Raw genomic sequence first — 27872 nt, forward strand, 5'->3', positions numbered from 1 at the left:
TCTTTTTCAATCAACTATGCAGAAAAAACATACATTATATTTGGGGTGTTAGTTTCCCTGTGGCTCAATGCCATTGCCTGATAGGTTATTTCTGCTCCATAAAATACTGCATTTGCAGCTTTCTGAGGCCAAAAATGTCCCTGGGGGGTGCATAGCCAGTGCCTCCATCAGAAAATGAGGAGGTGCCTGCTGCTGGATTTAAAGCACAAACAGCAAAAGCCCCAAATACAAAAAGTTTGCTCTCACCCCCATGTCGTCCTCAGCGTCATCTCCAGCATCACCTCCACCAGGTTCCTGTTTTTGGGGCGGTGGGTGAGTTTTGTTCCTTGCGAAGTGCCTAGAACTTGCTGAAGAGAACGAGTTCTTCGGGTCACCGACTGCTGGTTTTCCTCCTTGCATCCTTAGGGAGTTTTTTGTTTCTTTTTTTAAAGGCAAAGCGTGTTTCTGGGTAACTGCATCTCCTTGGCTCTGTGTCCCGAGGTGTCACACTGGTGTGTACGGCAGCAAAGCTGTGGAATAAATAGATTAAATGACATTTTTAACAGGGAAAGGTGTTGTGTGGTTTCTGAGTTGCCACCACCACCCTGCCACGAGCAATGTGGATTTTGTCACCTGTTCCTGGGTATCGCTCCCACTTTTTGAGTCTCCTGTATCCTCCTTTTGGTTCCTCCTCCCCATTGAACATCAACCATCTCGCATGGGAGGTCAAACTTTGCCATATTTTCCTTCCACTGGCTGCCTGCAAACATGACCAAAAATACCTGGTGCACTCATCAAAAATACAACACACATGGGGTGATGGGGATGAGGGGTTGTGAAAAGCTGATGGGGTTTTGGGGTAGTTTTGGTTTGTTTGGGTTTTTTTTTTTAATGCTTTTCTTCCATGAATGGGGCATTTACACTGTTCCAGGTGGGACTCCCAGTATCAGTACTTAACTGTGGAGCTGAATTCCCCAAAGGACACAAGGGGCTCTTGGTTAGAAGGTTGTTTTCGGGGTGGGGCGGTGAGCTCAGCAGTGACTGTAAGAAGCAGCTTCTGTTATGACAGTGGCCACTGTTCCACCCCTGGGACAAGGATTTGGCGTTCAGCATTGGGTGCGTGAAGCAGCCCCAATACCCACTGCTGCTCACCCATAAATGTAGGGGGAAACAAAATAAAAAGGTGTTAATTTGGAGAAAAAGGTCTATTCTTGGTCCTAAACTCACCTCTGGCTGAAAAGCATGAGATGTCGCATTAAAAAAAATAAAATGGAACAAAACAAATATAATATTATAATATACCATACTAGAGCATACTAATAATATCATATCATATCATATCATATCATATCATATCATATCATGTAATGATGTGATTAATATAATATAATATAATTAATATAATGTTATGTTATATTATATTACAATATAAACAATGTAATGTAATTAATATAATATATATACTATACTAGAATAGAATAGAATAGAATATAGCATGCTATACTATTATATGATATACTATAATATACTATAACATACTATACTATAATACAATACAATATAATATAATATAATACAATATAATATAATACAATATAATATAATACAATACAATATAATATAATACAATACAATATAATATAATACAATACAATATAATACAATAATGTCATCCTGATATCTGAGATAACATCCTGCTGACATTAAAGCAGCCCCTGGGAAACAGAGGTGCTTTATGAGCCAGGCTCTTCCTCTCAAATAAACCTTACACCTTGGGTTCCCCTTGTATTCTTTGCTCCCTTTTTTCCTAGGACCCCCTCGGCAGCATCGCTCACCGTGCACGGGATGCGCTGCCCATCACCAGGGACACGGGTACCAACCGCAGATTGAGCACATTAAACCACTGCAGTGCACACACACGGCCTCGTATTTTTCTTATTTCATCCTTCAAAGGCCAAGAGCTAATGAGCTTAATTAAGTCGTATGCAGATTCAAACAAGAAGGGGTTTGTGCTGGGACACAACCTGCTGCCCCCAAGGTCCCTGCACGGTTCCCCAGTGCTTTGCGCTGCTGCTGGGGAAGGCGATTATTAATAGCACCAAAAAATGGCTATTTTGTTAACCTGTTCAAAGCAAAGCTCCCCTTGCCCAGCCCCACGGCAGGCTCAGCTTTGCAGAGGGCAGCCCCAAGGAAAAGCCGTGGGGTAGGTGGGGGGTGACTTACGGTCCAGGCTGGTTTCCCTGCCCAAGCCCACGCACGCTCCCACCGAGTTTCTCTTCCTTCTTATTGTAAAGTGAAGCGAAAGGCAAGTGTGCGGGACCCAGAGGTCACCGGGGATATCCCGCACGCCGGGCAGGGCCACCGACAGCAAAGGCACCAACTTGTGTGCTAAAGCAGCTTTCCTCGGACACTCGGTAAAATTAGACCTTCCCTCTTCGCTATATCAAACATCAGCTCCTCTTAGCGGTAAAATATTATTTTAAATATAATATCGACTGTGGAGGGGGAAAAAAGGATCAATGCAAAATAAATTACCCCAATTCTCAGCGGTGCGAAAGGCTCTGACCCGTCACAGCCTCTTCCTTCGTGACTTTCAGGTTTTGATGCCAAATTTATTGCAGATGGAGCGATTGCCACAAGTGACTGTCAGAAGAGGCCGACCACCGCGCTGGCCACCACCGTCCCCACCACGGCTTCCTAACAACGGCACAGCTGGGGAAGAAACCTGCCTTCAAAAGAAAAGTGAAATAGCTACAGCTGTATGTAAAAAAAAAGTAAAGAAAAAGGGAATTGAAGGGTTTCGTGTGGATCTCCTGAGCTGAGAGCAGCTGTTTCCAGGCAGCCGGCCCCACGCTGCTCCTCTCCCAGCAGCAAAACTGTGGCCAGAGCTGTGGGAGAGCAGGAATTTTCCCAGGTGTTGGGCTCAGCCAGTTTGGAAGAAACTCCCATCGGACACTCGAGGAGTTTTGCTGGACAAACCAGCACCCACAGCTGCAGGGAACTGACCCCCCCGAAGCAAGAATAAGAGCTGGCGAGGGGCTCTGCAGAGCTCTGCGCCTCCAAAATCATCCCGAGATATTTTATATCCATGTTGCGGTGTCAGACCAGCCATCCCGCACCTTCCCTCTGCCTTAGAACACGAGATCTGGGGAGAAGAGGGACACTCACCCCATGGCCACGCAGCAGGTGCACAGACTTTCACATTTTGGGTTGGAAGAGGTTGTGCAATCATATTCAGGGTGCCTTGGAGTCCAGCATCACACCTGCAGCTTAGCAAGCCCGCTTGGAAATGGTTTGTGTCTCCTGCCAAGCCCTGGCAGCAGCTGGACGTGGCCATGAGCACAATGAAGCCACTGGGCTGCGGTGCTGTCACCGAGAAAAGGACACAGCACCTGGAAGTGGCCCAGGCCCTGTCCGCACAGCAAACACAGGGTATCTAGTGCCCCAGGTTTGAATTTGCGTCTTGTAACCAACCCCCAGTTCCAGCGCAGGGAAACACAACTGGCTGTCGCATCCCGACCTAGTGCTCAATCTGCAGTGCCTAGCACACACTCTTTCAAGTGACCGCATTTAATATTCTGTACTCTATAAAATCCAATATTGCAAATCTGTTCTTAATCAAAACCATGAGTAGAACCTGGGGACAGCCGAAGACTCATTTATAGTGCCACCATACATTTTCTCCTCTCCATACTGTCTCCCCCATGCTAGCAGCGGAATCATAGAATTGTTTAAGTTGGAAAAGACCTTTAAGATAATTGAGTCCAACCATCAGCCCACTCCTGGCACTGTTCCGTGTCCCTGAGAACCTCATCTCCATCGGTTCAACCCTCCAGGGATGGTGACTCCAGCACTGCCCTGAGCAGCCTGTTCCAATGCCCCACAGCCCTTTGGGGAAGAAATTGTTCCCCAGATCCAACCTCAGCCTCCCCAGTGCAGCTTGAGGCCGTTACCTCTCGTCCTGGCGCTCGTTCCTGGGGAGCAGAGCCCGAGCCCCCCTGGCTCCAAGCTCCTTTCAGGCAGTTGCAGAGAGCAAACGGGGTGACGTCCCCGCCACGGGACACGGGCTGCCCCAACTTACGTGCTCAGCAAGTTTCTTTACGAGCAGCAGCTTCCTCTTCCAGCATGGGACGACCCAGACGTCAGCTGGCACGGAGCGAGCGGCGAGCCCGAAGGGAACGATCATTACACATCTACAGAAGAAAAATGAAATCCAACTTGGCTGAGCACAGCTCACGGCTATTTTGCACATGGGCAAAATGCAGCTCCCTGTGCTCACCGACAGGAGTGAACCGATGTGCACAGGTTCCCAGGACCTGACAGGGAATCTGCTTCTCTAGGCAATCACACAGGCTTTGGGAAAAGAACTGGAAATAGCTTAAAGATAATTATACAGCTTCAAACAGTTCAAATATAATGTTTCTTGCATACTCTAATCACACCAAATCCAGAAATGTCCATGTCTATTATTTCAAAATCAAACCAAAATTTGCTACATCCACACAAAAAATAATTTCACAAATTAAATAACTTCAGTCTCTGTTGTGTGACCCATGTTTTTACCCGCTGACCACTTGCAGAGCTGCAGCCACAGCCCAGCTTCACACGCAGCACATACGGCACAGGAGGGGCTGAGGATGCAAAGGCAGGTGCTGGACTTGGGACCATTGGTTTCTCCTTTGTCCATGCTAAAGCCCATGGCCAGGTGTGAAATGAGTCATTAACCCACCACAGAGCCCCCCATAGTATTTAGTGGAAGTGAGCTAAAGAAAACCAGCTCTCAGACCCTGCTCCAAGCGCTCGTGCCAGCTCTCCAAGCCCAGAGCGGGTTAAAGCTGTGCCAGGAGAGATGCACATCCAACTGGTGGCAATTAAATATTAATAAAAACCTTTTTCTGTGGCGGCTTTCACATAGCATTTGTTAGGATTCAAACCTATTTAATGCTTCCTAGTCTTCCCATACAGGCATGGCAAAGCCCCATGGCCCCGCGCAATCCTTCCCCTTTTTGTTGCTGAGGCAATCTGTGATTTGAAATCAGAGCAGCTGCTGCAAATGTCTTTAATGTTCTCATTCATGACGATTTTAAGAGCTGGAGGCTGCTTTGCCTGGGAGGTGGTGCCTTCCCCAGGGCTCCAGCAAATGGAGCAAACAAATATTTGTGGTGCTGAACACTGCAAGTCGAATGGCACTTGCTCACACATGTAATCCGTAGTTTACTCACATTCTACTCATGTGTAACCTTACCCCTATGAGCACATTGACTGCTTGGTTCCCTTCTGGTGACCACTGCAGGGTCTGGCATGTCCCTGCCTGTCCGTCCTGCACCTGGCAGACAATATACCAGCCTGTGATGCCACAAACACTGGGTTTCACCCATGTAAAGACATCATTTTATTCTAATATTAATAACTGACTCAGTGGAAATACCTGTTTCCTTTCCCACCAAGCCCGAAAGGCTATAATCTCCTTTCGGTCAGGGCTTCATTTCACTAAGACTACTGGGTTTTTTTAATGCTCACCCAGGTCTAAAACAAAATTAAATGTGTCCATGTATAGACACCACCTACCAGGGGAATGCTCAGCCCGAGGAAGAGGGGAGCCAGCGATGCTCCCCATTGCAGAGTGCATCATCCCAGCACAAAATCCCCTGCTGAGCATTCCCCAGGGGGATGGGATGCTCAAATAACTCCAAAATATGTGTTCTTGGACCTGGAGCTCAGTTCCCTCTCTTATCAGGGAATGCTCTGAGCGTGAGTCACACCAGCCACTCTCTGGGTATCCCCAAGCACCGAGACTCTGAGCTCTTCATCTCGGTGCGTGTTCTCGGGTGTTGAATCATCATCTCGCTCAGCGCCCAAACTGTGGACATCTTCCCTATCCTGCTTCTTCAGGTTGGGGTTAAGGGTTGAATTCATCTTTAATGTGATTCAGACAATCAGGTTGCATCAAAGAAATACAAAAAATGCACTGTTGCATCTCCTGGTCAATCAATATCAACGCTGCTTGTTTTTTTCCTCTTGTTTAGCATCACTGCGAGGTGAAATGGCAAAAAATAAGCAGCAAGAGGGGAGCAAAATGATCGTCACCCCTTTCATCCATCACAGCCCTTCTGCCTGCCCAGCAGCTCCGAGACGCCGCATCTGAACCTGCCAGAGCTTCTGCACCCGCACACAGGAGGCGAAAGGGACGGATGAACAGAAGAAAAAGCACCCAGAGCTGAGAAATGCTGCAGTGGGTAGAAACTGAAAGCGAGAGTGAAAAAGGGACCGTGGAAAGTGCTGGTAGAGCTGCGCTCAGCAGAGGCCAGCGCTCCCTCCCCACACACGAAACCACGGGAACCACGGACACGAGCCGAATTACTCACCAGGGTGTTTTCAGGAGTAGGGCGGTGGAGATGATGAGGAGACAACGAAGGATGTCCTGGGGGTGCGGAGGTGCTGGGGTGATGGGCAGGGAGGCAGCGCTGCTCCGTGCTCTGATGGAGGGACCAGGGAATGAACTTGGCACCCACCGCACTGCAGCACCATCCAGCCCCATGAAGGTCCTCACAGGAGCTTTTTACTTCTATTAATGTCACAAAACTTAAAAAACCAAAACAAAAATGGGGCTGATGGATAGTCTTGCCCACACCACCATAGAGTCAGAGAATTGTTTAGGTTGGAAAAGACCTTTAAGATCATCCAGTTCAACCATTAACCCAACACTACCAAGTCCATCTCCACCCCATGTCCCTGAGAACCTCATCTCCATCTCTTCAACCCCTCCAGGGATGGTGACTCCAGCACTGCCCTGGGCAGCCTGTTCCAATGCCCAACAGCCCTTTGGGGAAGAAATTGTTCCCAAGATCCAACCTCAACCTCCACTGGTCCAACTTGAGAAGAGCCAAGAGATACAGGTGATGGACACCAACGTCCTTATGGGTTTTGGTGCCCTGACTGCGGGTTCACAAAAGCCACTTTGACTCAGAAATAACATTCAATTGTGTGACTTCAGCTTTCAAATCAATGAAACTTCAGCATATGCTCTCAGTTACATTTTCAGGGGATTCCTCAGTGAATAAGCACTAACAGCCAAAAAAACACCAGGCGAGTTTCAATCTTTGCTTTCCCATTTTATGGAGTCATCAGTTTCCAACGTAGATCAGAAGAAAAGCTTCTGTCAGTGACGCTATTTTGGGAAGATACCTGACCCCAGATCTTTTGAACAAATTATCCAGGAGCAAAAAAATGATCCATGATCGATCCTTCATAAGTCCTGAGAGTGGTAAATAGTGTAAAAACTGGTTTGATTTACTGAAGCATTCAGAAATCTTATTCTACACAACATTTTGCTGTTCCTTTTATGTATTAATAGTAACTATCTACAATTAACTGTCAGCCTAGCTGTGATATAATCACACTGCAGCTTTAATTTATATATGTATATAATTATGCAATAATTATATACATATATAAATTATTTCGTAATTATATGTAATTATAACTACTGGGAATAGGACTCTCCTGCAAATAACACATCTCTTCCTATTGAAGGCACGTTACAAGTCGCTACCTGACCTTCATGAAGGGTTTGGAAGCTGGCCTGCTAACCAAAAAAATTCATGCTATTTGATACGGACAAGAGAAATAACATTACACAAATGAAGAAAGTATTAGGAAATATCCCTCAGCACCCATTTAACCACAGCACGTGGCTGATGATGGAGGGGACGGGGTGTGATGTTCTTCATGCGTAGCTTACCCTGAAAAGCAAGGGGGTCTTCGTTTATCTTGGGCTTTAGGAGCAACCATGGAGAGAAAGATGAGATTTCTGTTTGTACAAGGGGAGAGAAGGCAAGCCAAGACCGAAATATAAGGTTAGCAGCCCATCGCCTCGTGTCAACACGCGTTTCCAGGAACCTCCCGGTTTTTTAGAACAGTTGTGGCTGGAGAAGATCCTATTGCTCATCCCTTGCTTGTACAGTCCTCAAAACTAAACTAAACTGAGGGGTTTGGGGGTTTTGGCTTTTTCTAATTGGGTTTCTTTATTATTATTATTTTCCCTTTCCTTTTCAAATAGGACTTTTAAGTATTGTTTCGGCTGAGCGCAGCATAGCCAAGAACAGAGTTTCGCCCACCTTTGACTACAATACAGTCAAAATATAGTTTTAGAGCTGGACCCGGAACGGTTCTTTTTCTCTGGAGGTTAATTTCAGCAAGAGCAATTTATGGTTGAAATAAAGCCAGTGGAATTACATTTTCTGATGTAATATCATACATCTTCTAACAGTTTCTATAGACTATGGTATGTGATTACTGCACTGTGTCTTTAAATGTGTACATGATACATCCCAATCTTCATTACTTTAATAACAAATGCATCACTCCACCCATATAATCTTCATTTGCCCGATGAGATGGGTACCCAAGATCAAGACACCATATGCAATAAAAATGATTTGGATTTTTCTATTTCAAAAGAACTCACTTTTAAGTTTTGGACGCTGCTGACAAAGAAAATATTATTACATCTAACTTTGCAAAATAATATTCATATCTGGCAGTATGTATATAACCACTGAGGAACATCAAAGCCCAGTCCATGGATGTACAATTATTCCCATGCATAGTAATCATTGAGATGCTTCCTTCAGAGTCAAGACTGGTCAAATATAGGATGCTTTGAGATGAAAGAAATAGATGGACGAGGTTAGGAACGAAAAACAGATGCAACATCTGCCCGAAACAAACATATTAAGATTTTACTACTTCATTGCTAAGACCCAGCAGTTAACATCTTAGACTTTGCTTTGAGATAAATCTGAATTAAAAGTGCCTTACACAAAGGAGCAGAAACTCAATGTGTTGCTCATCCAAACCAGTACAACCACCACATTAATATCGTGTTCAGCATCTGCCCTGGGGACTCTCACCGCAGTACCTGTGGGATTGCTGCTCCAGGAGGATTCGGGTCTGCACAGTGTTTGTAAGTGCTGGAGCTTCAATGGGTCTCCAGATTTGTTGCCTCTGATCCTGCAAGAGCTGAACAAGGATCTTCAGCAGCCCAGTGTGGCAAGGACTTCAGTTTTATATACTACCAGGAAAATAAATGAGTGGTGAGCAAGGTATCATTCAGGCGTGGTTCTTTATAGATAAATGAGAAAAAAAAACTTCCTATTTATAAAACAGCAAACATTCAATTACTTCTTCTTCTAACAGGAAAAAGTGCACTCACCAGCATTAGGACATATTCCATTTTAGCAGGAAATTAAACCCACCCCGTGTTTCAGTAATACATCATTCAACTGTTGGGCTGAGGGAGCTTTGGCCAAGAAAGCCTTTCTGCTTTGGAAACACGGGTGCAACAACTCCTTGCAAATCATCTGCGAGCCATATACCATAAAAGAGAGAAATGACGTGAAGAAAGCAAAATATATCTCAAGATTTTGCATAAAAGGGAATCAGAAGTGTCCTACTTGCATGGCTGTCCTACTTGCGTAGCCTGTATTTTACAAGTGGGGGCTGATGGGGGCCCTTTGAGCTATATTTTCCTCCTTTAGGACAAAGAACCTGAACTAATGCCCCGGTACATGCCTAAGAGCAGCACAGGAATGCCACAAACCAGAAGCTGTTGTCTGAATTGTGCATCATTGTCCTACCTGAAGAGAAACCTCATGCCCTGCTGCTGCTGACAATGTTGTGACTGAGTGTTGGGCAAAGAAACCTGGAAAGCCAAACTGGTGCCTTTTCAAGAGCACGCGCGCAAGCGTACACTGAAGGTCTCTCTCACTTCTGTGTCAGAAAATAAGAATCTCCTACACAAGATTAAAACCACAGCCCACAGCTTAACGAGTAGTGCAGAAATGGAAAACACACAGTGAAGTGGGAAAATTATGCAGCGCTGGTATTCTAGCAAAGCAAGTCTCTAGACACACCACAACCTTCTTATGGGAAACAAGGTGTCTATTAAAATAAAAAGAATCTGAAAATGCAATATAAAACTCTTGATTCATCCTGGTCCCTTTCAAGCCGATAGCAAAACTCCCATTGACTTCACAGCAGAGCAGACAAAAAGTTCTCTACAGCCTGCTGGTCAGGCTAAGAATGGCCATGTGCAATATGAACTAATATTGACATATTTGGGGATTATACCAAGTATATCAGCAAAAAGCAAGTTTCCAGACAGGTTTTCAAGAATATTCATTAATGACATCTCAACATTATAGAATCACAGAACAGTTTGGGTTGGAGGGACGTTCCCAGCTCCCCCAGTGCCCCCCCTGCCATGAGCAGGGACATCTTCACCAGCTCAGGTTGCTCAGAGCCCCGTCCAGCCTGGCCTGGGATGTCTCCAGGGATGGTTCATCCACCACCTCTCTGGCCACCCTGGGCCAGGCTCTCACCACCCTCAGGGCCAACAATTCCTTCCTCATGTCCAGCCTGAATCTCCCCTATTTTAGTTTAAAACCATCACCCCTCTTTTCTTTGGTCTTCACCCATGCTCAAAGCTCAAATTTGGGTCAGGATCATAGAATAATTTCAGTTGGAAGAGACCCTCAGGATCACCAGGTCCAACCATAACCTAGCACTAAACCTTGTCCCTAAGAACCTCACCTAAATGTCTTTTAAACCCCTCCAGGGATGGTGACTCCACCACTGCCCTGGGCAGCCTGTTCCAATGCCTGATGATGCTGTCCATAAAGAATTTTTTCCTGATACCCAATCTAAGCCTTCCCTGGTGCAACTTAAGGCTACTTCTTCTTGTCCTATCACTTGCTGCTTGCGAGACCAACACCCTCCATGCTACAACCTCCTTTATAGGTAGTTGTAGAGAGCAATAAGGTTTCCCCTATGGAGTAACAACAAGAAGAAGGATGGATGTCCTCATAAGACACTGAACTTGGAACAGGGAGACGAAATTATAGGTTTTGACAATAAAAAATGGAAATGGAAAAAGCTTATCTATGCACCATACACATTGAAAAGCTTAATCGTGTGTCATGCACACACTTTAAGTCATTCTTACCTTTTCTATAAGCTCAGTGCAAGGGAATGCTCCTGAACACGGGACTTCCAGCCCCCACAAGCGCCACAGCTGCCCCGCAGCATCCCCCGGAGCAGGAGCGCGGGGCCAGCGCCCCCTCCCCCGGCCCCCTGTCCCCGTCCCCGCTCCCCGCCCGCGGTGCCGGGATTCCCGGCTGCCCCCGGCCCGGCTCCCCGAGCGGCTACTGGAACGGAAAGGAGAGGAGGGGGAAATCCCGCTGCCGCCGCCCCTATAAGAGCCGCCGCGGCCCCGCCGGTCCCTGCAGCGTTCCCCGGGCAGCAGCGATGGCACAGCGCGGTGACAGCGACACCGGCGGGCGGGCAGCGCCCCCTAGCGCCGCAACCCTGCCCTGGGCGCTGCTGCCCGCGCTCTGCCTGGCCCTGGCCTTGTCACCTCCCGTCCGGGCGATGCCGCCGCCGTCCTCCCCCCTCGCCGAGAGGATGAACCGCTCCCGGGAACTGCTGGCGGCCGCCAGCGCCTCCATCCACCAGCTGAAGGTGTGCGGGTGAGGGGGCTGGGGCGGCGGGGATGGGGCAGGGAGGGTACCCAGGAGGATGGTGATGGTAGCTGCAGGTACCCAGACAGGCGCATGTTCTCTGCAGACCCGCTTTAAGCCTCAGTAACTGGTCTTTGTTTTCACGCCTCCCTTGACCAGCCCTTTGGGCTGGGGTTTTGCTCAGTTGTCTCTCTCAACCCGTGCTCACTCACCCTCACAGAAACACACTCACCATTAGCAGCACCAGCGGATTTGAACGCTCTCAGTTTTGAACAAGCTCTTTCTCTGAGGCCCCTGCAGAGCTGGCTCAGAAAGCACTTGCTCCTGACTCTTTGGGTTGGTGCTGTAGCATTTTCCACACTGAAGCTCTCTGGCAGCAGTGTCAAGGGGATTTTGGTTTTGCTAAAATTCCCTGCTATTGTTACAAGCTTTATCTCAGATAACCACAAAAAAACCCCGGCACTGCATAGGTGCGTTGTTCTGCACTTGCAGTGGGCCAGCGAGCACTGTTAAATGTCTGTGCAGATGGTATCAGTAATTTTTCACTTTCTGTGAGTTACTTTACATTTGCAACTATAGCGACGTAAAGTTCTCAATAGATTTGAGGTCTGAGAGAATAATTTAAAGTAATGGAGGCAGCGCAATTCACAGCAGCATATAAAACAAATCTGTGCCAAGCCTGAGCTTATTCCCATTAAACACAACTGCCTCATGCACTTCAGTCTCTCAGTCTATTTGCTCCCTTTCATGTTTAACCATAATCCTCACACAGCCTCACTCCTAGGATTCCGCTAAGTGCAGACAGCTGTGATGCATCACATATAATTGTGTGTACTTACAGATATATATATATATATACGGTATCACAAGGCTGAGTCAACAACCCTTTTCTATTCCCTTTCCAACACAGGAGCTCGGCACGCTGGGATTTGAATGTACCCTTGAAGAGGTCGATCTAGAAGATATCACTAAGGATAAGATCAACACCATAAAATCTTGTATATCTCAGGATCCAGAGGTAAAATATATATATATATATATATATATATATATGTGTGTATCAAGTTTCAGCATCATATTTTCATGTAACAGCCGTATAATTCACACTTCCACAAAATCACTATGTCTCATTTCTTCTTTAATTTGCAGACTGGAAACTGTCCAGCACTGGAAAGATCTACTTTTGATACGGTAAATTGCAAGTTTCCCAAAATAACCCCTTCTTTTGCTTGTTGTATGTTGAAAGCACTTACAACAGAGTCATGCATTTCCTAATAACTCTGGATTTTGCAGAGTAAATGCCTGCAGGGCATCTATGAGGATCTGAATGCCTACAGGGCAGAGCTGAGGAACTTGGGTGATCAAAAGGTTCTGACAGCTATTGATGAGATGATGACAGTAAGTATTTCTGTCTCCTTCCTTTCTACTATTTCTGTCTTAAATCAGAGCTATTAATTCATTTTGTAACCAGGCAAATAGTGACCTTTCTTCAATCTGGTAATTTTTACTGTCCCTGTTTTTCCTAGAAGGGACTTGATCCTTATGAATTATGTGTCTTACTTCATATTTCTCTTCCAAATACTGAAATAGAATACACCTGGTTTACTGAGTACAACATAGGGTGTACTGAACTTTGATAAATTAGTGAGAGGAGGGAACAAATGTTAAAAGCTTGTTTGTTTGTTTAACAAAAGCTAATTAAAAAAAAACCAACATTAATTCCCTTTGTATTGACAGAGCATCTCCCAACAGCCCGGAGATTCTAGTCTAGCCTGGGGCAGGCAAGCCCAGTCTAAGGGGTTGTTAGACTAGGCTGGACATAGGCTTATTATTAAAAGAGGCTCTTTATTCTTGGGCAGAAAGAGCCTTTGTGCATGAATGGGCATTTTTGTCCTGAGGAAAGTGCAGCTGCGCATCCAAAGTCTATTCATTATATCACTAAACATTCCCAATTTTATCCTAAGTCTATTAATTATATCATTAAATACTTCAAATTTTTCAGTTATAAGAATACATCCTGATTTCTAAGTCTTGTCATTTATCCCTCAGGGGGGCGAAAAAAACCTAAAGAGGTTTATTTGTTGTAGCCAATCTAAAGAGGTTTGTTGTTGTTGTAGCCACTTTGAGGTGGTGGTTTGATGCTCCTACCTCTCCCCAGGCGCTAAACCCCAGCGGCAGAAGCGCGGTCCAACCCCTGCCCGGTGCGGTCCCCACGTCCTTCCAGGAGAGGATGCGGCTCTGCAGCATCCTCCACGCCTTCCGAATCCGCACCATCACCATCGGCAGGATGATGAGCTACCTGACCTCGCCGGAGAGCTCCCTCTAAGTGCCCGGCCCTCCAGCACTTGGGGTATAGATTTGACCTAAAGCAATTTTTGGAGAAAAAAACAGTAGAGTCAATACCCCGCAAGGTGGTTGGGGGCTTTTTAGGAACCGAGCGCATAATACTTCACAGTTTCTTACAAATCAGGTCTTAGTGAGCTGTTGTCAGTGTGTTTTAAGCTGTCATGATACACTTCTAGATCTCTAGAAAATAAGCTACGTTGCGGTACCAAAATGTTCTCAAACCGCCAAACACTCAACTGTGTCTTACCCACCTTATTTATTCAGCTGTAATTTTCAGAAATTGAAACATATTTATAATAATCGATTTATTTATGATGGTATGCCTTATTTATTCTATTTATTGCCTAATAAAGTTTGCATTAAAAAAAAATGGTGACTTTTTTTTCTTCCTTGAGATATTACATGAATCAATAATATAATGTCATATCCATCATACTTTTAAAATGCCGTGAATGTTGCTGGCAGGTAAAACTATATCATAGTAACATTCAGCACTGATATAATATTTTAAAATCCTGTTTCTTCCTTCTTCCTTACACCAACCGTCCTTCTTGTGGATCTTCTCCCCAACTGAGCACTCAGTGCAGCCCCCTGGGTTCCATCCTCATTTACACCCACCTCCCAGCCAGTTACATAGTTCCTGGGGTGAAATTCTCACCCCACCAAAATCAGTGGTTGAATTGAGTTTTTTCCAGCAAGGGAAGGATTTTTGCAGAGCTTTGCAGGATGGGAGGGATGCCGGGATGATTATCCTTCCAATTCCTGCCCGTGTCACCTATACCAGGTCCACCCTTGCAGTGACTTTGGCCACGTCCCCACCAGCTCCCACGTTGCACCCACCACCCCTTGTCTCCAACCCCTTGTTCTTCAGCTCTCTCCTCTTCCTCGGGTTCTCCCAGCTCTTTGGGGACCCCTCTTTGATGCCGAGAGGCTGATGTGACCCTCAGCCCTTCCAGATCCTGCCATCCTCATCCTCCTCCCCAAGCATTGGCGTTACCTGTACCCCACACCAGCCCTTAAAATGTAATTAAATGTATACATTCCCAGAGCTTTCCAGTGGAACCAGAGACGTGGTCCCCGCTCCCACAGACTCCCCCACAACATACACCGAGGTGTAGGGTAAGAGCAACCTCACACCTCGATGCTGTGATGTCCTTACGCAGCTGTTCCAATTCCTTCTGCCTGCAAACTAAAGCCCACAGAAATACAATACGTCTTTTTTAAAAGCTTCTTGATTTTGATTTAAAGAACTTGAGAGCTGAAGACCTTCCCATATTTTTTTCACCATCTGCTATGCTATCCAATTACCCTCATCATTGCAAATAAGCAGCTTATTTCCAGCTTAGATTTACTGATTTCTGAGTCTGACCAGAAGGTCCATTAGAACTTTGGGGGTTTTTTTGGTATCTTAAAGGTTAAAATTTCCCAAAGATAAGAGCCAAGGGCATGGAGAGCCCCATAAAGCCTTTCCTGACTCCTACAGCTTTTCTTTCTACCCTAAACACCCCATCAGAAAAGCCCCCGAGGTCCTGGGCACCACCACAGCCCCTTCAGCCCCTGCACGCAGCAGCAGAGCACGGAAGGTTGGAAAGACGGCCCACAACACACAGCAACCTTGCAACATTTCATCCAACCGCTAAAATTAAACAAACAAACATATACAGTGTAAATGTTTCCTTTTTAATCCTTATTTTTTTAAAAGTATGCTTTTTTGTTCATAAACATACGCAGAGGAAGATGATCGCAAGAATCCCGTGCCTTTAAAAACAAGACAATCTCCTGTATCAGGTCGCCTGTCTCTTCTGTAAATAACATTATCTCCAAATCTTTTCCATTTCCATAGTACATACATTGCCGACAGAGGAACAGCCTTCGCAGAGATTTTGCCTCCTCCCATTTCAGTTTAAGCACCTAATTCTATCCAAGTTAAAATCAATCAAGTAAAAAAAAAGTATAAAAAGTTTATCATACAAAAACAAAAATATACAACATAAAAACTTATCTCATAAAAACTGAGACAGACTATACAGAAAAGAGTGAAGAAGAAATTCCCAGGGAAAATTCAAAGCTGCCTGGAGTTAATAGTGGTGCTCCCGTAAAACCAGTCTTCGGGTTTTTAGACAACAGAACCATAGCTTAACAAGGACTGAATGTACACAAGTATATACAGTAATTATGTATATATACAGTGATTATGCAAAGGAATTTATCTGCAAGTTTAGGATTATCCTTCCCTGATCTTGGACATTTGTGAGAAATACAAAGTACCTCATGATTTTGGCAGTTCAATATTTTTTTTAAGGGGACGAAAGTTTCTACGCAACTTTTCTCCCTGTCTTTCCCTGATGTAAATTAAAACGTTTCCGAATAACGATCATTCACCTGAAAAGAGCAAGCCGGTTTCTCCCCGTGTTCACGTCTTTTAGGCCTGGCTCAAATGAGACAAAGCTGGACAGCAGTGTTGGGTTTCCCCACCCATTAAACCCGGCACTCCCGATGCCGGGATCCACCGCCTGAGTAATTTGTTCCTGAAAGTCTTACGTGTGCTTATATCCAAGAAAAGTTTCGTTCACATTTCTGGCGAAGATCCTGTCTCAACTTCCCACTGAGTGATGATGCTTCACAGATCTCAGCTCCCACCACGCTCCTCCAGCTCAGTGCCGAGCCGAGAAACCTGGGGAAAGGAACACACACAAACACACACAGATTATCCTGTCTCTACAAGTTATTGCAGCACTTCAGTTGAATAATAAATGTATTAAAAGCCTACAATACAGTGCAAGGCTATGGCGAGTGAGGGAGAACAAGCAGCTCTTCACCCTTGGAACCACAGAATCCCAGAATGTCAGGGGTTGGAAGGGACCTGGAAAGCTCATCCAGTGCAATCCCCCCATGGAGCAGGAACACCCAGATGAGGTTACACAGGAAGGTGTCCAGGCGGGTTGGAATGTCTGCACAGAAGGAGACTCCACAACCCCCTCTGGGCAGCCTGGGCCAGGCTCTGCCACCCTCACCATGAAGAAGTTTCTTCTCATATTTAAGTGGAACCTCTTGTGTTCCAGTTTGAAGCCATTACTCCTTGTCCTATCACTGGTTGTCACCCAGAAGAGCCTGACTCCATCCTCCTGACACTCACCCTTTATATATCTGTAAACATTAATGAGGTCACCCCTCAGCCTCCTCTTCTCCAAGCTAAAGAGACCCAGCTCCCTCAGCCTTTCCTCATAAGGGAGATGAATATACAATTGGAATATACACACGTGTATATACATATATATATATATATATTTTCTTTTTTAAGAAAGGTTCCACTTCCTAAAATATGTAAAGACCCAAACATCTCCCCTTTGGACGTCCTGAGAAACCCAAGAACCGGTGTGGGTACGTAACGCTGACTGAGAGCGCTCTCACAGTCAGTGGAAAAATATTGTTCATCTTCTATCAGTTTCTGAAGGGAAGTATAAAAATGCCACAAGAAAGAAAGTCATTGCTAACATCAGAGGGGAGATAATTTTGAACTATGTAGTAAAACATGTACTAGGGATTTGGTAAACTCTCTGATGTGAATTCCTAAAATATATCTGAAACACTATGAAGTAATCAAATAAATATAGTGGGAATGCAATACCTTGTAGGGCTTGGACTACCTCATAGGACACTTTTTCATAGAGACTTTTGCACAAAGCTTCAGCGGTCCCGTTGCTTTGCTCTCTGTCTCTCCACTTGCTTAACAACTTAAATTTCTGCATATTAACTTCATCCTCCGTTGCCTGAATCTGCTCGATGTCTTTCATTTCCACCTGCAGACACTCGATGGCGATTTCTCTCCACTGCCTCCCAAGCAACTTGGCGATCACCATCAGCTGTTGATCCGTTAAGATTTTTGTTTCGATCCCATCTGAAAAGACACAGAAGTAAAAATCAGATTTAACATCGCTCCTCCCGTTAAGACTTGTAACTAAATGACGTGTTAGTTCTGTGTGTGGCCAGGGAGATGCAACCAAGGTGACCTTATTACTACACACTGGTATCCTGTATCCAAACGAGCGTGGTCAGTAGGACAAGGGCAGTGATCCTTCCCCTGTACTCTGCATTGGGGAGGCCACACCTGGAGTATTGTGTTCAGTTCTGGGCCCCTCAGCTCAGGAAAGAGATTGAAGTGCTGGAGCGGGTCCAGAGAAGAGCAACAAGACTGGGGAAGGGACTTGAACACAAGCCCTATGGGGAGAGGCTGAGGGAGCTGGGCTTGTTTAGTCTGGAGAAGAGGAGGCTTAGAGGTGAGCTCAGCACTCTCTAGAACTACCTGAAGGGCAGTTCTGGCCAGGTGGGGATTGGGCTCTTCTCCCAGGCAGTCAGCAATAGGACAAGGGGGCATGGGCTTCAACTTTGCCAGGGGACATTTAGGCTGGAGATTAGAAAGCAATTCTTTGTAGAGAGAGTGGTCAGGCATTGGAATGGCTGCCCAGGGAGGTGCTGGACTCACCGGCCCTGGAGGTTTTTAAACTGAGCTTGGACATGGCACTTAGTGCCGTGATCTAGTCAATGGACTGGAGTTGGACCAAGGGTTGGACTTGATGATCTCTGAGGGATTTTCCAACCCAGTCCATTCTGTGATTATTCATATTATCTGGCAAGTCAGAGTCAAAGGCTGGGAAAAAGCACCTGGAGGACTAAGATGACAACACCTGATTGCATTCTGGCTGCTGTAAAGAGTTTTTTTTCTCCTCACTGTCACCACTTGGGCAGAAAACTGAGGTTCTGGGGGATGGAAGCTCTCCCTCTGGTGGCTATTTTTGTTACACGGCTATTTTTGCTGATTTTTTTTGGTCTTTATTTATTGAAATAACATTATTTCTTCTGTATTTCTTCCAAGTAACTATTAACAAACGAGTAGTTCCTGGGTGGGAGCTCCCAGACACCAAGCGTTTCTGACCATCAGGACATCACATTTTTTTCAGACCATTGCAGCCCGTTATGGCTCAGGATACATGCCAGGTGCAAAATCTGAGACATGCAGTGGAAACCTCTTTCAAAAACAGCCACTATTGCCCAGTCTTACATTTTAGCCAACCCTCACAAAGCAAATTTTCTAGCTGCTTCTCACGATTTATTTACCGAATGAATGACAATGTACCAAAGCAAACAAACGTGGGTACAAACTCTGCACCAACAAAAGCAACATTTTCCCCTCCTATATTTCATGCTCAGATTCAGGGAAATCTTTAAAACTGTAAGCTCAGGCTGAATGCACAGAATGAAAAATCAAATCCCAAACCAAGCCCAAGGCATTATTTGACATGCCACAAAATATAACAAAGACAAGTGTAGAGTCTTACATCTGGGTAGGAACAACCCCAGGTTCCAGTATAAGCTGGGGAATGACCTATTAGGGAGCAGTGTAGGGGAAAGGGACCTGGGGGTCCTGGGGACAGCAGGGTGACCATGAGCCAGCACTGGGCCCTTGTGGCCAGGAAGCCAATGGTACCTGGGGTGGGTTAGAAGGGGGTGGTCAGTAGGTCAAAGAGGTTCTCCTGCCCCTCTGCTCTGCCCTGGGGAGACCACACCTGGAATATTGTGTCCAGTTGTGGCCCCTCAGTTCCAGCAGGACAGGGAACTGCTGGAGAGAGTCCAGCGCAGCCACCAAGATGCTGAAGGGAGTGGAGCATCTCCCGTGTGAGGAAAGGCTGAGGGAGCTGGGGCTCTGGAGCTGGACAAGAGGAGACTGAGGGGGGACTCATTCATGTTTACAGATATATAAAGGGTGAGTGTCAGGAGGATGGAGCCAGGCTCTTCTCGGTGACAACCAATGGTAGGACAAGGGGTAATGGGTTCAAACACAAAAGGTTCCACTTAAATTTGAGAAGAAATTTCTTCTCAGTGAGGGTGGCAGAGCCTGGCCCAGGCTGCCCAGGGGTGTTGGAGTCTCCTTCTCTGCAGACATTCCAACCCGCCTGGACACCTTCCTGTGTAACCTCATCTGGGTGTTCCTGCTCCATGAGGGGATTGCACTGGATGAGCTTTCCAGGTCCCTTCCAACCCCTGACATTCTGGGATTCTGTGATTCCGTGAAAATGCTTTACCTGCAGTATTGCCGGTTTTTTGCTTTTTGCTACAGAGGTCGTGTTCTTCCAAAATGCTGATGGCTGGTTTCCGTCTTTTGACACCTGGGAAGCGAGCGAGAGATGATGTTATTTCTTGCACATCACTTGAGCTACGCAGAAAATAAGCAACCCCGGTTTATCTTCAATCGACTTACTGGCTGTGCTTCTTTTCTGCTCGTTTTTGTTCTGGTCGTAATGTATCCAGTCACCTGGTAAAGAGTTTTCAGGGGAAACAAAAGGTGAGGTAGAAATTCCCATTGCTACACCTTACATCCAACTTTTCTCAGGCACAAATTAGGCTGAATTATACCCCGAACTCCTCTTATCTTTTCAGCAGGAATAAACTTGTAGTGGGAGACCAAAGACTCACTCTCTCTTAGTTTTGCTTTCCAGACGGTCGCATCAGACTCCAGCTCAACCAAAGACAACGTGAAGTCGTCGGGTTTCTCCAAATAAACTTCAATGTAACTTTTTAGTTTCAAGAGAGATCCGTCAACAAATTCAATTTCCTACACAATATAAATATTTTTAAAATAAACATTTAGCCAAAACATAAACTGAAGAGGAGGTATTTGGCTGTTGACACAGATCTAAGCCCAACTTTAATCTCCTTAGAGTTTTGCTGTTGACTTTAGTGTCAGGATTTCATCCCAAAATTTTAGGGCCCTAAGCAGCAAATATTTTCTGCAGCCATGACAAATGAATGTGAAAAATGCCCTTAATGCCAGTGCAGGAACATCCAGGAAAAGCCACTTTGTACCATGTTTCCAATCAAGATGCAATGGATGAAATGAAGGTTGTGCAAGGGACTTACCTCTGGAGTTATTTCAGCTTCTGGCTCACAGACTAATCTATACCTCTTTCCGTTCTGAAGTAATTTTTGGCATACAGGGGGCTTGTCAATTCTAATGAATTTCTTATTTGAATATTTTACGGCTCTTGAGATATCCTAAAATGGAAAAATACAATTGAAAGGTTACTCGCCTCAGGAAAGGAATTAACATTTAAAACCTGTGCTAATGTGGTTCCTTGGGCTTTTCTCCATCTATGAAACATCCGTGACATGTTCCACTTGTGAGTGAGCATGTGGGCTGCTATAATTCCTTAAACCACAGAACCATTGAATATCAGGTTGGAAGGGATCACAAGGAACTTTCTTGGCCAAAAGTCATAGAATCATAGAAATGTAAGGACTGTGGTTGTGTAGCTCCTTATTCTTCAGCTTTCTCCTAAGGAACTGCCTTGCTGAGCACAATTTCATCATTTCCACTGAATAAGATTGAAACTATATTAATGTAGCTCCTCAGCTGTGACGCGCACTCCTCACAACTGAAAAATTAAGATTCTTCGAGAAGAATTATTAATATCACCATATCCTAACTAGGCAGACCATTTTGGTATGGAAGTCTCATGTTTTATATATATATATATATATATATATACACATATAATTATTGAATGCAAATACTGAGGCAAGAGAGGAGCATCTCTACCATAACCCATCTTCCAGGTAGCACCCCCATAACCAACGTGCCGGTATTTCTACATCATACCACCCTACACCCCCGCCACCAGCCGTACCTTTATAAAGGAGTCGTTGTTCGTAGCCACGTAGACCCGAAAGGATAAGGAAGGATGCTCGTCCACGGCTTTGTAGAGGATGACGGCGCCGTGGTACTGCACCGGCTCCAGGCTCTGGATGAGCGGTCCCACCGGGGACAGCGAGCTCACCAGCCACTTCACATGAGACGCCGAGTAGTCAGCGGAGGGCTCGATGGCCGGGCCCTCGCTTTTGATGTGCAAAACCCTGAAGGCCAGGCCGGCGCCATGATCTGCAGGGACACGGAGGGGACGTCTCAGTGTCTCCCGCATCAGGGGAACAGTGACATCCCACACCCACCGGACTCACCGCCGAGGCACAGCGAGTGGGGAAACTGGATGGAGGTGAGCGCGGGGGCCGGGTTGCAGTGCACGTCGAAGAGGGGGCCGCCCACGATCCACGGCTTTTCCACGAGGTTGGCGTATTTGCTCCAGGATAGGAGGGAATATGTGATTTTGACGGCCCCTGTTACCTCAAAAATCAAGCCCGTGAGGCTGCATTGGTAATTCCCCTCTGCGTCCAGCTGCATCCTGCCGTGGGCAAGAAGGACCTGGTTAGTTTAGTTTCCACTGCCTAATAAATACCATAACGATGCGGTTTGCAAGGGATAACAGGCACAGAGCACTTTATCTAAATTGCACAGAAGCCACAACATTTTTTTTCTCAAGTCTCTATGTTTAAACCATCACTAGAGGGTTAAAAACTGCATTCAAAATAGCTGTAATGAACGTCTTGCATAATGTTTCCTGCAAACAAAGCAGCTGCTTTTACACGAAGGGCTCAGCCCAGCTCCCACCAGTGTCAGTACCAACAATGTACGTGGACAAAATCCACATCACATGTGGACAAACCCAACATCACACACTGACGACACCTTCCAGACATAGAGAGGGAGCACAAGGCTGGCACCCAAGGAAAAACGCAAAGGGAGAGGATGAATATTCCTGTGAATATTCCTGTGAAGCAAAGCAAGACCCCTCAGGTGTGTCCAGACTGCAATATAGCACATTAAAACGTGCCTGATGTTAATTACTGCAGCGAGACGAGGCAGGCAGGAAGAATCCTAAGCGATTTCTTGGCCCAGGACCTGCAGGCAGCACAGGCAGCTGCTCTACATTGTTTATTTTTAAGGATTTGGGGGCATCTGTTATAAATCCAAATGTGTTCATGCAGCACATTAGTCTTCTTCCCACTTACATTGAAGAAAGAAGTACCCCAATGAGAACAATATAAATATATACCCATTATATTAAAAAAAAAACATACATATATTGACCTCCAGAAAGCTTCCTGGGGGCCACTTGCTCCTTCTGGTCCTACATATATAAATAAAAGAAAAATAAATATTTAAAAAAAACCAGCAAGAGGGTAGAATTACAATGTGCAGATTATCTCATGCAAAATACGTGGGTGGGGTTTTTTTATCAACGTACATTTTCATTTCTGCAGTGCTCACAGGGTGGCAGACAGTTCACTCCTAGCGAAGAAACAGGACGATCAGCTCATTACAAGCAAAGTAATTAAGTTAAGAAAACAAGCCCTCAAGAGACCTGTTACTACCTGACTCATTGCAGCGCGGTGGCGATTCCTTCTCCTCCTGTTCTTCACCTACAAACAAAAGAAGTTTGCAGCAAATACTTCAGGCTCCAATGTGTTTCTGCTCCCATATTCAGCAGGGACAATCCACCAATTCAGTTTGCTTATATGAATAAAAGCCTAAGGGGAATATTCCCATGACGAAGCTCTGGCACGTGTGCAGGATTTGCACGGCGCGAGGATGATGCTGAACATGGAGATGCAACTTTGTCAAAAGCTCATAACTTGCCCAAACTCCTGGAAATTTTCACAGGGGTTAAAAAAGAAAGATTCATCCCCAGGATGAGACTCATTGTGCCAAGTACAAAGTTCAACGACCCGGCATGGAGGCTGCAAGAAGAGAAGTGTATTTGTCCCTAAAATGATTCAAAGGTGCCTCAATCCTCCTTAGTAACCCCCAACACAAGAGAAAACAAGCAGAGCTGGCACGACGGGCAAAAGCTTTTAGCCCAAAGGGTGGATTTGCGGAAGCCGAGCAGAAGAGTTGTTGTGACAGGGACCGGCTGGCTGGTGACGTGCAGGGACACGGTGCTGCTGGCTCCCGCTCCCCGTCCCTGCGAGCGGAGACTGTCCCAAAGTCACCCTGAGATGTCAACACCCTCCTGGGCAGGCAGATGTGGGAGAGGTAGGAAAAAAACGCATCGCTGCAAGCAAAGAGTCTGGAAAACATCAGGCAAACGGCTGCCACACGTTGGCTCCCTGCCCGCGGCGATGCTATTTCAGTCCCCGAGCTGCGGCGGGGATGCAGTGACCTGGGACAGGATGGGTGCTGAGCACCCATCGGCATCTCCTGCACCCACAACAGGGTCTATCTGCAAACACAGCCACCCTACATGCCCCAAATCCTGGGTACGCTCTCTAGCAATTAATATCACCAAAAGACACAGAGGTGATGGGTGGGCCAGCACTAAATCCCTCTCTTGCCATCACATATCGCTGCCCTCGTGTATCACTGATCTGTGTTGGCTTCCTCACACCTTGCAAGGCAGATTTAAGGAATAAAACAATAACACACTCACCCGACTTGCTTCCATCCAGCTCCTCTGCATCTGATGAGAAAAAGCTTTGTAATTATTTAACTAAAGACTATCAATCTTGCATGAAAGCAGAATAAACTGCTGGTGGTGGGACCCGTGTAAGCGCAAACCCACAGGCTTTTCATCGACAGCAAACGCTTCCTTTAATTCTTTTCCTGTCCATCCTGTTTTGCCACTTTTGCTGCCAACTTTTCAGCAGATTTATAGCCTCTTGGTGTTTGGACAACTACTGTGGTGTAAAAACATCTGTGTGTATTGTGTCTACGAGGCTAAAGCAACATTAGCTGCTGTTCCTCTATCATTGCTCTGCTCAAAACCGAGCGGCTAGGAAATAAGTCGCTCACAAAAATATCATTCTGCTTTTCAGCATGTAATCACTGAATTAACGGCCTTATACAATAACCCTGAGACTGTTCCCATGAAAAGCAGCTGGTTCAAACTGAACATACATTTGCAAAACGGGGAAAATACATAAATCCCAATGTGATGCTCACCTGACTCCTCTCCCGAGCTACTGCTGGAGCTGTTTTCGGAACTGTCTTCTCCTTAACAAAATTACACCCCGTTAGTCACAGCCAGAATGGAATAAAGCAATGCCACAAGTAAGCAAAAGGATACATCTAGAAGTTTAAATATATCATGCTGGTCAGCAAGTTAGATAATATAACAGAGTAGAAAAAATACCAGCACCAGAGCATCAAATCCCAGCATCAGAGGAGACTCAGGGGTCACCCAGGCCCTTCTGAAGGGCACATGTCACGTTCAAGATGCTTAATTTTACTGTTTTATACAACCTGAGACTATTTTGGAGCTTCACCCGTGGCACATCCCGGCTCACCCAGCTAAGTGGTGGTTTTATCATGCAGAGGGAAAGCCCACGTGTGCTCACCCGTTGGCTGCTCCTCGGCCGAGCCCTCTCCCTCCTCTCCCTCCGTGCTCCCGGCCGCCACCTCTGCAAGAGAAAAGCAGTCGGGGGATATAAGCTTCAGAGAGATTTTACTCTTCTCTTAGTGTTTTTGTACTATGCAGGTCAGGTGAAAGGAATACATAGCAAAAGAATACATAGCAAAGAAGTATAGATTTTAAAAACCAATAGTAAAAAAAAAATCAAAGCTCTTATCCATTAACTAAAGCATTACGCCATGTTTTTTAAAGCCAGTGGTTATAAAGTTGTCATTTCTATTGCAAAGGATAGGCATTTCTCATACGAAGTGCTGTATTTCACAAAATTACCCTACCTTTTTCATCTGAAGAGAGGGACTCAGCTCCGCTGGAAGACAAAACAGGAGACACATCAGCAGATACTTTCCTGTGCCTCCCCAGAACTGGGCATTTACCCGCCCCCTGCCTGCTGGCATCACTCCCTGAATGGGAGGCTATCAGGTAACTTGGCATGGATGATGGTGATTAAAACCTCATTTTCTCTACCATCACCCATGCCCCTGGCTCTCACCCTTGCCGTGCCAGGGACACCTGGCTTTGCTCCATGCATTTCCCACTGGCACAAGCCCCCGGCCCCTTTTGCAAAGCGCCCAGACTTCGTGTGCCAGGAGCCCGTCCGTTTGGGGTGCAATCCAACCCATTTTCTTCAGCAAGAAGCTCGGATAAACATGGTGTCCCTGACATGGCAGGTGGCTCCAACAGACCCCATCACCCATTTGTGACCAATCTTTGGTCTCTTGAAAAGGGGAAATGTGCTGGTTTTATCATTTATGGGTAAAGACCATGTCTGGAAAACTTTCCACAGAGCTCCACAATGTCCTTTCTGCACCCAGCAGCTGCCAGGGTAAGTGGGCATCAGAGAAAACACAAAAATAAATAGGTGGTAATGGTAGAGACAGGAAAATAAATCCCCTAATGTGTGGCTGAGGCACTGGGTGAAGCAACGCAAGGGGGGCCTGGAGCTGTAAGAGTTTGTTGGGCTAGGGCATGGAAAAAGGTGCTGCGGCCAATTAGATCAGTTAAACACACAAGAAAAACTGGGCAAGGGTTTCCCCATGGGTACAAATGGGAAATTACACAACAGGGTTTGTGCTTCCAAACTGTATCTTAAAAAAAAAAAAAAATATATATATATAGTATCTGCAAGACTTGGATAAAGCCTGTACCCAGAGCCAGTGCCTGAGCCAAGCGCCATTTGTACAAGCTTTTCACCAAGTGCTGGCTTGCTAAATAAGGTTTGCCTGCAGCAGGATTGTACCCCTCACAGCTGCAATTCCCTCCTCCTAAGCTAAAAACCAAGCTCTGGAGGAGAGAGCAGGGAGGAGAAAAAGAAAAAAGGAAATAGACAAAATAAATAAATAAATAAAAACACAACACACAGCCCTGTTCGGTATAAGAAGTTACTACCCACAATTAACTACAATAAGGAAGAAAGGCATTGCCACTGCCCTGCAAGAGCCGCACGCTTGCGCTGTTGTTATTGCTGAAGCAAAAACCAAAGCGGGGTGACCCCGCTGGCGATAACAGCTTGAGAAGGAAAAAGATAAACAGGCTCGTTTCTAAACGGCCCCAGCTGCCGCCTATTGTGCCAATACCCGGGGTGCAGCCGGGGCAGCGGGGACCCCGAGCGGAGCGGAGCCACCGGAGTGTGACCCCGGGGCGGAGCGGGACAGCGGGAGCGGGACCGTGTAACCGGGGCGGAGCGGGTCAGCGGGGCCCGGGGTGGAGCGGAGCCACCGGAGCGGGGGCCCGGGGCGGAGCGGGGACTCGGGGCGGAGCGGGGACTCGGGGCGGAGCGGGAACGGCGGAGCGGGAACGGCGCTGGCTCGCCCAGCGCTTTTGTCTGCCGAGCGGGCCCGGGGGGAGCGGGGGGCTGCACGGCCGGGTCCTGGCCCGGCGCTGGGTCGGGGGGTGAGGCTCGGGGAGGCCCCGCTGCAGGTGCAAGGCTGGGCGCTGCGCCCCAACCCCTCTGTGGGTTTCCGGGGGGGGCGGGAAGGAGGATTTGGGCTTTGTTCCAGCGCGGGGCAGGGACCGTTCGCTTGGGTCCGGCAAGGTGGGTGAGATGGGGGGACGGGAGGCAATGGGGAGGGGGTGATGCTGGGGGGAGTAGAAGGGGGGTGGGGGGTGGAGGAGACAGGAGGATGCTGGGGGATGCATATGGTGCGGGGGGATGGGGATGAGGATGAGGAGGGTGCAGGAAGGATGCTGGGGGGATGGGGAAGATGCTGGGGGGGTTGCGAGGGTTGGGATGGGCTGGGGGTGCAGTGGGGCATCGGGAGGATGCAGGGAGAGGGATAATAGAGGAGGGGGTGGCCGGGGGATGCCGAGTAGGCATGGGGGTCCCGCGGATGCTGGGGAGGGCCCCGGGCGGCGCATGGCGGGGAGCAGCCGGGACCCCCGACCCCCCATCCCCGCTCACCTGTCGGGCTCCTGCCCGCGGCGGGACATCGCGGCGGGAGCGGCGCGGCGGGGGAAGCGCCGCCTCCCCGCGCGGGGGGCGCGCCACCTCCGAGCGCGGGGGGCGGGCCCGAGCGCAGTCACGCCCCCGCCCCGCGGCCACGCCCCTGCCGCTCGTGCCCTCTGGAGCGCGAATGTGCGGAGCGTGGGGTCCACACGCGTCCGTGTCCGATGGGACCCACCTCGGGAGACCCACAGATGTGAGGCCGGATGAGCACATGCTCTAGGGCCCTGCTACTGTATGCTTTGTCCATTTCTGTATACATCAGCTATATGTGCACACACCCCAGGTACT

General features: G+C 47.0%; 2 protein-coding genes and 1 long non-coding RNA gene across 4 annotated transcripts in view; 1 reads left to right on the forward strand and 2 right to left on the reverse strand.

Moving 5' to 3' along the window:
- The window catches only part of LOC110362360 (uncharacterized), an 11776-nt gene extending 747 nt beyond the window's left edge, over positions 1–11029 (reverse strand). Inside the window, exons 1-5 of one of the 2 annotated variants that reach the window (XR_010474576.1) lie at positions 6345–11029; positions 4061–4172; positions 2515–2708; positions 613–739; positions 247–509 (exon numbers count right to left, since the gene is read on the reverse strand). This is a non-coding gene — a long non-coding RNA (uncharacterized LOC110362360). The remainder of the gene's footprint in view (positions 1–246; positions 510–612; positions 740–2514; positions 2709–4060; positions 4173–6344) is intronic. The other variant, XR_010474575.1, reaches the window with a different exon arrangement.
- Positions 11030–11222: 193 nt separating this feature from the next.
- Positions 11223–14352, forward strand: IL12A (interleukin 12A). Its single transcript, XM_065073220.1, has 5 exons — positions 11223–11499; positions 12409–12516; positions 12648–12689; positions 12792–12896; positions 13657–14352. The coding sequence occupies exons 1-5, from the start codon at positions 11287–11289 to the stop codon at positions 13822–13824; spliced, it is 636 nt and encodes a 211-aa protein (XP_064929292.1). The 5' UTR covers positions 11223–11286; the 3' UTR covers positions 13825–14352.
- Positions 14353–15506: 1154 nt separating this feature from the next.
- On the reverse strand, positions 15507–27645 carry LOC102091205 (uncharacterized). The gene is made up of 16 exons (XM_065073435.1): positions 27540–27645; positions 25417–25448; positions 25068–25130; positions 24673–24723; positions 24161–24190; positions 23106–23153; positions 22979–23022; positions 22812–22861; positions 21855–22075; positions 21527–21777; positions 20760–20894; positions 20316–20454; positions 20101–20154; positions 19925–20008; positions 17473–17742; positions 15507–16518 (listed from the first exon to the last, which is right to left on the reverse strand). The coding sequence occupies exons 1-16, from the start codon at positions 27566–27568 to the stop codon at positions 16499–16501; spliced, it is 1521 nt and encodes a 506-aa protein (XP_064929507.1). The 5' UTR covers positions 27569–27645; the 3' UTR covers positions 15507–16498.
- Positions 27646–27872: the final 227 nt, after the last annotated feature.

The sequence above is a fragment of the Columba livia genome, chromosome 9 (assembly GCF_036013475.1).
Source record: "Columba livia isolate bColLiv1 breed racing homer chromosome 9, bColLiv1.pat.W.v2, whole genome shotgun sequence".
Lineage (NCBI taxonomy): Eukaryota > Metazoa > Chordata > Aves > Columbiformes > Columbidae > Columba > Columba livia.

What these genes read in the sequence shown, in the direction of transcription:
- LOC102091205 (XM_065073435.1), bottom strand. Translation starts at nt 27,568, where the DNA reads ATGTCCCGCCGCGGGCAGGAGCCCGACAG. An exon ending in GGCCGAGGAGCAGCCAACGG is followed by an intron (nt 24,724 to 25,067) that starts GTGAGCACACGT and finishes AATTTTGTTAAG; the next exon opens with GAGAAGACAGTTCCGAAAAC. An exon ending in CTTTCTGGAGGTCAATATAT is followed by an intron (nt 22,076 to 22,811) that starts GTATGTTTTTTT and finishes TGCCCACGGCAG; the next exon opens with GATGCAGCTGGACGCAGAGG.
- IL12A (XM_065073220.1), top strand. Translation starts at nt 11,287, where the DNA reads ATGGCACAGCGCGGTGACAGCGACACCGGCGGGCGGGCAGCGCCCCCT. An exon ending in GTATATCTCAGGATCCAGAG is followed by an intron (nt 12,517 to 12,647) that starts GTAAAATATATA and finishes TTTAATTTGCAG; the next exon opens with ACTGGAAACTGTCCAGCACT. An exon ending in CTATTGATGAGATGATGACA is followed by an intron (nt 12,897 to 13,656) that starts GTAAGTATTTCT and finishes ACCTCTCCCCAG; the next exon opens with GCGCTAAACCCCAGCGGCAG.